Source organism: Bos indicus x Bos taurus, chromosome 10 (assembly GCF_003369695.1).
Source record: "Bos indicus x Bos taurus breed Angus x Brahman F1 hybrid chromosome 10, Bos_hybrid_MaternalHap_v2.0, whole genome shotgun sequence".
Classification (NCBI taxonomy): Eukaryota; Metazoa; Chordata; class Mammalia; order Artiodactyla; family Bovidae; genus Bos; species Bos indicus x Bos taurus.
Genome location: NC_040085.1, coordinates 21,264,170 through 21,273,998, shown reverse-complemented (window position 1 = coordinate 21,273,998; position 9,829 = coordinate 21,264,170). Strand labels below are relative to the sequence as shown.

The window sequence follows — 9,829 nt, the reverse complement described above, 5'->3', positions numbered from 1 at the left end:
ATCCAGCAGATGTTGGCAATTTGATCTCTGGATCCTCTGCCATTTCTAGAACCAGCTTGAACATCAGGAAGTTCACAGTTCATGTATTGCTAAAGCCTGACTTGGAGAATTTGGAGCATTACTTTACTAGCGTGTAAGATGAGTGCAATTGTGCGGTAGTTTGAGCATTCTTTGACATTTCCTTTCTTTGGAATTGGAATGAAAACTGACCTTTTCCAGTCTTGTGGCCACTGCTGAGTTTTCCAAATTTGCTGGCATATTGAGTGCAGCACTTTCACAGCATCATCTTTCAGGATTTGGAATAGCTCAACTGGAATTCCATCACCTCCACTAGCTTTGTTTGTAGATTTGATTTCTAAGGCCCACTTGACTTCACATTCCAGGATGTCTGACTCTAGGTCAGTGATCACACCATCGTTATTATCTTGGTCGTGAAGATCTTTCTTGTACAGTTCTTCTGTGTATTCCTGCCATCTCCTTAATATCTACTGCCTCTGTTAGGTCCATACCATTTCTGTCCTTTATTGAGCCCATCTTTGCATGAAATATTCCCTTGGTATCTCTAATTTTCTTGAAGAGATCTCTAGTCTTTCCCATTCTGTTGTTTTCCTCTATTTCTTTGCATTGGTTGCTGAGGAAGGCTTTCTTATCTCTTCTTGCTATTATTTGAAACTCTGCATTCAGATGCTTATATGTTTCCTTTTCTCCTTTGCTTTTCACTTCTCTTCTTTTCACAGCTAATTGTAAGGCCTCCTCAGAAAGCCATTTCCTTTTTTGTGTTTCTTTTCCATGGGGATGGTCTTGATCCCTGTCTCCTGTACAACATCACAAACCTCAGTCCATAGTTCATCAGGCACTCTATCAGATCTAGGCCCTTAAATCTATTTCTCACTTCCACTGTATAATCATAAGGGATTTGATTTAGGTCATACCTGAATGGTCTAGTGGTTTTCCCTACTTTCTTCAATTTCAGTCTGAATTTGGCAATAAGGAGTTCATGATCTGAGCCACAGTCAGCTCCTGGTCTTGTTTTTGCTGACTGTATAGAGCTTCTCCATCTTTAGCTGCAAAGAGTATAATCAATCTGATTTCAGTGTTGACCATCTGGTGATGTCCATGTGTAGAGTCTTCGCTTGTGTTGTTGGAAAAGGGTGTTTGCTATAATAGAAATATTATCCTCTAGTAAAGAAGGAAAATGAATCAGTTAGAACAATAACTCTGTCATATGAATATTTTGTTTTGTCCTTGATTTTAATTGTAATGTTTTTGTGTTTTACTACTAAAGTATGATTTTGCAAATTATTTCTGATGAAGAGGTTTTTTTCTACCTAGTTAAATTATCTATGTCTTTTTCCGGTTTGCTTTGTCAAAAATGGGTTTCAATTTTATCTATTTTTGCTTCTACATCTATCAAGACATTCTTATGTTACTTCTATTAATTAAAAATTATGTTATATTTATATATTATATTAACATATGATACAATTAGGGATAACCCTTAAGGTATACATCTTACTTGATAATATTATATTATTTGGAAATATTTTACTCTAGAATGTGGCTTAATATAATATAATCTTTGTAACTCTGGTTATCACACCTAGTTCAGTTCAGTTCAGTTCATTTCAGTCGCTCAGCTGTGTCCGACTCTTTGTGACCCCATGAATCGCAGCACACCAGGTCTCTCTGTCCATCACCAACTCCAAGGGCTCAACAATTAGGTAGTCATTGTGTAAAACCGTATATATCCATATAATAATACTAATATTTTAGTACAGAATCATTCAAACATGTTATTAAAGTGGCTAACTGCATGGTGGTGTCATCTGCATATCTGAGGTTCTTGATATTTCTCTCAGCAATCTTGATTGCAGCTTGTGTTTCTTCCAGTCCAGCGTTTCTCATGATGTACTCTGCATATAAGTTAAATAAACAGGGTGACAATATACAGCCTTGACGTACTCCTTTTCCTATTTGGAACCAGTCTGTTGTTCCATGTCCAGTTCTAACTGTTGCTTCCTGACCTGCATACAGATTTCTCAAGAGGCAGGTCAGGTGGTCTGGTATTCCCATCTCTTTCAGAATTTTCCACAGTTTGTTGTGATCCACACAGTCAAAGGCTTTGGCATAGTCAATAAAGCAGAAATAGATGTTTCTCTGGAACTCTCTTGCTTTTTCCATGATCCAGCAGATGTTGGCAATTTGATCTCTGGTTCCTCTGCCTTTTCTAAAACCAGGTGGAACATCAGGAAGTTTGCGATTCACGTATTGCTGAAGCCTGGCTTGGACACCACCCTTATGGCAGAAAGTGAAGAGAAACTAAAAAGCCTCTTGATGAAAGTGAAAGTGGAGAGTGAAAAAGTTGGCTTAAAGCTCAACATTCAGAAAACGAAGATCATGGCATCTGGTCCCATCACTTCGTGGGAAATAGATGGGGAAACAGTGGAAACAGTGACTCACTTTATTTTGGGGGGCTCCAAAATCACTGCAGATGGTGACTGCAGCCATGAAATTAAAAGACTCTTCCTCTTTAGAAGGAAAGTTATGACCAACCTAGATAGCATATTCAAAAGCAGAGACATTACTTTGCCAACAAAGGTCAGTCTAGTCAAGGCTATGGTTTTTCCTGTGGTCATGTATGGATGTGAGAGTTGGACTGTGAAGAAGGCTGAGCACCAAAGAATTGATGCTTTTGAACTGTGGTGTTGGAAAAGACTCTGGAGAGTCCTTTGGACTGCAAAGAGATCCAACCAGTCCATTCTGAAGGAGATCAGCCCTGGGATTTCTTTGGAGGGAACGATGCTGAAGCTGAAACTCCAGTACTTTGGCCACCTCATGCGAAGAGTTGACTCATTGGAAAAGACACAGATGCTGGGAGGGATTGGGGTCAGGAGAAGAAGGGGACAACAGAGGATGAGATGGCTGAATGGCATCACTGACTCGATGGACGTGAGTCTGAATGAACTCCGGGAGTTAGTGATGGACAGGGAGGCCTGGCGTGCTGCGATTCATGGGGTTGCAAAAAGTCAGACACAACTGAGTGACTGAACTGAACTGCATGGTAAATTTTTATAAATTACTTTTTATTTTAAAATATCATATTCATAGCTAAAGAATGTGTCTCTCAACGTGGTGGTAGTAGTGAGCTTGGGGTAGGGCATCAAAGATGGAATTAACACATGCAAAAGGGTCTTCAATACAGTTAAATACACAGACTCCTAATCTCTATGCTAACTTTTATTCCAGAGACTTTTCTTCAAGTGTAAAATCAAGTCTCCTTGCCAGTCACAACTTTCTTCTAATCACTAGAGATAAATTTACTTTCCATCATAGCTAAAACAGCAAACTTTCCCTGCCATTCTTTTTTGTTTCCATTCCTCCTCATTATTACAAAAGAGAAATCTTCAATTAGAATAAAAAACATGTAAGAATCTGAAACTTAATCCAGCATGCTGAATAAAGACCAAAATAAGAAACCAGGTTCAACAGAACTACTATGTTATGAATTCCCTCTCTAGAGGGCCAATTTCCAAAGATGGCCTCTACAGAACATAAAAGGGAACAATATTTAAATTCTCCTTTTGATTCTGTCTAGACCATGATTTTCTTTCCCGCTGTCACCTTGCCTTTACAGTTTATATAAAAAGGGAGACCTACAGAGGGGAAACCTGAAGAGTACCTAAGACTGACTTCTTAATCCCATAAGGTTGTTCCTAAAAGCCTATTCAGCAATTCATATGAATTCCCATAATAATTCATGGAGCACTACTATATCTGGTGTTTCTGAGATATGAGAAAACTGTTGTATTTTGTTTTTCTGTATACTCAGATGTGGAAAATGGCATTCAACTATACAGAATTCTATGATATTCACCTTGTATCTTCAGGTAAGGTAAAGCTCACATGTGTCTGAGCTCTCCTTATTTCTTTCTTCTACCCCTTCTCATTTTATAACTTAATATACGAATTAGAAAAGTACTATTTCTCCAGAATCATAGCTGAGATTTTATATGAGAGCTTATAAAAAGCGTTACTTCAAACATTTGCTAAAACTCTTAAATGATCTTGCCAGGTGCTCCTTTTTATTCCCACTCTATATAAAGGTGTTCTGATCCTAAATCAGGGAAAATTCCAGAAAATGAATGGATACACCTTCTTTCAGAAAAGTCTATCCCCTGTACTTTCTGTTACTTTTAATGAGTAGCAGGCAAGGAATTTTATTTGTACTTGAGATTTCAAAATTTAGGACATTTTTTATGAGCGTAAGTAAACATGACTTTATTATTAAAGTCATGTTTTAATTATTAAACGTAAAGTTTAATTATTAAACATGTTTTAATAATTGATACTACTTAATTTTAACATGTATTTTCCATAGTGTGTTTTTACTGAAGGGAGGAATTGAAATGTGAACTCTTGTAAATTTTCATTTTAATATTAACATAATCTATTCTTAAAAAGATATAGGAATATTTCTCATAACGTAACTCAAAGAAATTTAAAGTTGTATAAAGGATTTAGATTTATTGATATTGTCCTTAATTCAACTCAAAGCATTTCTCACCAGAAGAACAAAGAATATTGAATAGCATTATCTTTAATGTCTTTGTACATCACAAACACTGAGTTAACTTGGCTGTGTTTTTGTTTTTTTTTGGGGGGGGGGAGGGAATCTGTGTTTTTTTCAGTATTATTTAAAATGGTAAGTCCTTATACATATTTACTTATTGTCAACACTTTGTTAGCTGTAGGAAATTAGGAAAGCTCTTTGTTCACTTTGTTTTTATTATATCCAGAATAGGAATATGAATACTTGAAAATCATGGTAACATTTCTGTGTATGGTAGGTAGCTCAGCTGGTAAACAATTTGCCTGCAATGCAGGAGACCACAATTCAATTCCTGGGTCAGGAAGATCCACTGGAGAAGGGATAGGCTTCCCACTCCAGTATTCTTGAGCTTCCCTGGTGGCTCAGACAGTAAAGAATCCGCCTGCAATGTGGGAGATGTGTGTTTGATCCCTGGGTTGGGAAGCTCTCCTGGAGGAGGGCATGGCAACCCATCCCGGTATTCTAGACTGGAGAATCACATGGACAGATGAGCCTGGTGGGCTACAGTCCATGGGGTACCAAAGAGCTGGATGCAACTAAGTACAGCACAAAGTAATGTGGCTCAAAGCAAGTCATCTGCCCTAATGAGTCATGTTTTGTAAGGCCAATTCTAATATGGAAATCTGTCATTCTTTTGCAGCTTTGAAAACAAATAAGTATACCCATGTAGAGAATTGCTCTAGTTCTGTGAGTAAATTCATCCTTTTAGGCTTCCCTTATACTTGGGAAATTCAGATCCTCTGTTTCTCAGTTTTTTCTGGGACATATATTCTGACACTCATTGGAAATCTGTGCATTATTTGTGCTGTGAGGTGCGACCATCAACTGCAAACTCCAATGTACATCCTGCTGGCCAATTTTCCCTTCTTGGAGATCTGGTTTGTCACCTCCACTGTCCCTAATATGCTAGCCAACTTTCTTTCTGAGACCAACACCATCTCCTTCTCTGGCTGCTTTCTGCAGTTCTACTTCTTCTTCTCCATGGGCACCACTGAGACCTTCTTCCTGTCTGCCATGGCCTTTGACAGGTGCCTTGCCATCTGCAGGCCCCTTCACTACCCCACTGTCATGCCAGTGCAACGCTGCATCAGAATGGGAGCCCCATGCTGGGCGTGTGGCTTCTTGTACTTCCTCTTGCCTATATATCTAATCTCTCAACTCCCCTTTTGTTGTCTCAATAAAATTGATCACTTCCTATGTGATCCAGGACCCCTTATAAAGCTGTCTTGTGTGCCAGCTCCTGTCACTGAGATTATCTGTGCCATCTACAATTCAGTCCTCATTTTCTCCACCTTATTCTTCATTACCAGCTCCTATGCCCTGGTGATCAGAGCTGTGCTTAGGGTCCCCTCAGCAGAAGGCCAGCAGAAGGCTTTCTCTACATGTGGCTCCCACCTGTCTGTAGTGTCTCTGTTCTATGGCTCTATTATGGTCGTATATGTGAGCCCAACAGCAGGCGATCCAGCCGGGATTCAGAAATATGTGACTTTGTTTTATTCTGTGCTAACTCCACCCTTCAACCCCTTGATCTATAGTCTCCGGAATAAAGAGATGAAGGAGGCTCTGAGAAAATTATTTAAGACTGTGAGATTTAGGCAGAGGCCTGGCAGAAATCCTTGAAGAACTTGTGTGTGCAACTGAAATAATATATGTGAAATAAATGATTGAAAGATTAGCATTCAATTGTATTAACCACATTAGACAAATATATTTGAGGGAGGGAGAAGAACATAGTCAAATGTAATGAAATGTTTATTAAATTAACTGTGGCCATCTGTCCATTTTTTTTATTGTTTGAGAAAATTTACATTAATAGTAAAATTTTTTCATATTCAAATAAAAATAATCAAAGAAAAAATAATCAGTCTTCTTCCTGGCATTCAGACTTAATATTAAAATTTTGATGTTAGCATATCAGTTACATATGTATACACAATAATCAAATATTTATTACTGATATTTCTCTGGTAAGTCAAAAGGCATGCTAAATTTACAAAACAACATTTAAATTTTAATTTCTATGCCAATATTAAAGACATGACAAAATTAATTAACCTCTTTATAAAAGTTCATTTATCATAATTGTACTTCCCACTTTCTCACCAAGACTTAGTTTAAATACTCAGAATTTGGATCCAGATGGTTGCCATTATTTCTCCATTATATGTTTAATCTAATAATTATTTTTAAAATAAATTCTCTATAAAATAAACCATACACTGCCTTTTCTTTATACGTCATTTGTGCATTCTACAAGCTAGAGATAACAACCAGTGACCCTCAGGTATTGTTGCGATTACAGAAATTGCTAGATTTGCTTTGCTAACTATGTCAAGAACAATAGCATCTCATACTGTCAGCCAGATTTTCCTCATTCCACAAAAAGACCATGAATCCATTAGTTATTACTCCCCCATCCTTCCTCTCTCCAGTCCTTGGAAACAATTGATCTACTTTCTGTTCTATAGATTTGTTTATTCTCCAAATTTCATATAAATGGAATCATACAGTATATATGACCTTTTGTGACCAACTTCTTTCACTTAACATAATGTGTACAAGATTCATTTTTGCTGGGCATGTTTATCTGTACTTGATTCCTTTTTATGGCTGAATAGCATTTCTTAGTATGGATATACCCACATTTTATCTATTCAATAGTTGATGGATGTTTGAGTTGTTTCCATCATTGGTCTATTATAAGTTATACATGAACAAGTTTTTGTATGAACATATATTTTCACTTTGGGGGATTTACTCCAGGGAAAGGAATTGTTGTGTCATATGTTAACTATTTAACATTTTGAGGAATTGTCAGACTATTTTCCGAAGTGACTGTGCCATCTTTACTATCATATCAGCATAGTGTGAAATGTAGGGTTCAGTTTCTCTCTATCCTCACCAACACTTGTTTGCTCTTTCTTTTTTTTTTTTTGTCCTTTAGCTATCCTTGTATATACGAAGAGGTATCTTATTATGGTGCTCACTTGCATTTCCCTAATGATAAGGATGCTGATTATCTTTCAGTGTGCTTATTGGCCACTTCCATGTCTTCACTGGGAAATATATATTCAAATCCTTGATGATTTTTAAAACATTAGCCTATTCATCTTTTAATTCTCAACTGTAGAGGTCTTTACATATACTCTGGATATAAGTCACTTATTAGATAAATAATTTGCAAATATCTTTTATCAATCTGTGAGTTACATTTTTACTTTTATGATTGTCCTTTGAACTTTTGAATTTTAATGAAATCCAACTTATCTTTTTACCTTATCACTTGTGATGCTGGTTTCATATCTAAGAAATCTTTGCCTAATTGAAGGTCACAAAAAGTACTACTATGCTTATTTATATATTTATTCTTTATTATAGATTATTTTTCCAACTTTTATATTCATTTTATATTTTAATAGGTATTTGTCAAGACCAGAGATCAAACACAAACTCCAAATCACTACTTTAAAATAAAAGTTTCTCAAGTATTTTATGGCATATCCAAATCTGTCACAAAGTTTATGGGGCAATATGAGTCACAGCATACTTACTTATTTTTTGTTTTGCCGTCTTGATATTCCTGAAAAGATTGCTTTCTATCACACATTTTCAAAAGGAATCTTTTTGATTATGTCCCTGAGATTATAAAATCTTTATCTAATCATTTAAAAATAAATTATTCATATAATTTATAATTAAATAGTACCTTTCAGTGACATTTCAAGCATTATTTAGGGTAGGAAAAAAGAATGAAAAATAAATTACCTATGTAAAAGAAAATAGGCAAATTGTGGAAAATGGAGAATTAATGAAATGACTATAATAATTAAATAAATAATGTGTGGTAATAAAGTTCTTTTCTTTAAATACATATAAAATATCAAATTGTTTAGAAAAAAGACTTACTATGGCTAAATAGTTAAGAAGTTATAATAAGGGCAATTTTGATGGTGACCAAATTGAGCAAAAAATGTGCTTACTAATGCAGGATAAAAAGAAATTACAGTGGCTATTCAACTATCCTTTCACTTCTTTCGCATGAGGAAATCTCTTGGGGTAAAGAAAAGAAGACAGGGGAAACACACTAAATTCCTTAGCGACTAGACTCCAGGTAAATCCAGTAATCCAGTAAAGGTGTTTTCCTGGGGGGGGGGGGGGTGGGGGGAGACTTCATCCTTTAAATCTTCCTTCAGAATGCTGCTGATAAAGGATTGAAAGTGAAAAAAAAGTATAGTCGCTCAGTCGTGTCCAACTCTTTGTGACCCCATGGACTGTAGCCCACCTGGCTCCTCTGTCCATAGGATTCTCCAGGCAAGAATACTGGAGTGGGTTGCCATACCCTCCTCCAAAGAATCTTCATGACCCAGGGATTGAACCTGGGTCTCCTGCATTGCAGGCAGATTCTTTACCATCTGAGCCACCACTCTAAAAAGAATCTAGTACTTATATAGGAGGCATGGTTTTCTAGAAAATATCTTGTAAGTTATACAGCTCTTTGGAATTTTACAATTTAAATGCTTCTAGTTGTGTAAAGAAACTTGTGAAATTCAATTAGAAACCTAAACTCTGTGGTATGTGGTATGTCACTTCTGTGTCCAATATGCTCACTAACCTCTCTGAGACCAACACCATCTCTTTTTCTGGCTGCTTCCTGAAGTTCTACTTTTTCTCCATGGGCACCACCGAGACCTGCTTGTCTGCCATGGACTTTGCCAGGTACCTTGCCATCTGCCGGCCCCTACGCTACCCCACTGTCATGACGGTACAATGCTATATCAATATGGGAGCCTGCTGCTACGTGTGTTGCTTCTTATACTTCCTCTTGTCTATTTACCTAATCTCTCAGCTCCAGTTCTGTTGTCTCAATAAGACGGATCACTTCCTATGTGAACCAGATCTCCTTATAAAGTTGTCCTTATGCCAACTCCTGTCACTGAGATCATCTGTGCTACCTGTAACTCAGTCATCATTTTTTCTACCTTACTCTTCATTACCAGCTCCTATACCCTGGTGATCAGAGCTTGGTTTAGGGTCCTCTCAGCAGACAGGTGGTTTAAGGCTTTCTCTACGTGTGCCTCCCATCTGACTGTGATGTCCCTATTCTATGGCTCTATTGTGATTGTATATGTGAGTCCAAGAGCAGGGAATCCAAGAGAACCAGAAAAGTTTGAGTCTGTTCTATTCCATGTTAACTTCAGTATTCAGCCACTTGATCCATAG

The 9,829-nt window shown here is 37.0% G+C and overlaps 1 protein-coding gene and 1 pseudogene across 1 annotated transcript; both read left to right on the top strand.

The window, feature by feature from the left end:
* The first annotated feature begins 5,200 nt into the window (after nucleotides 1-5,200).
* LOC113899597 (olfactory receptor 11H6-like) lies at nucleotides 5,201-6,229 on the top strand. Its single transcript, XM_027552859.1, has one exon. The coding sequence runs from the start codon at nucleotides 5,201-5,203 to the stop codon at nucleotides 6,227-6,229; it is 1,029 nt and encodes a 342-aa protein (XP_027408660.1).
* Nucleotides 6,230-9,182: 2,953 nt separating this feature from the next.
* LOC113899596 lies at nucleotides 9,183-9,829 on the top strand (annotated as a pseudogene).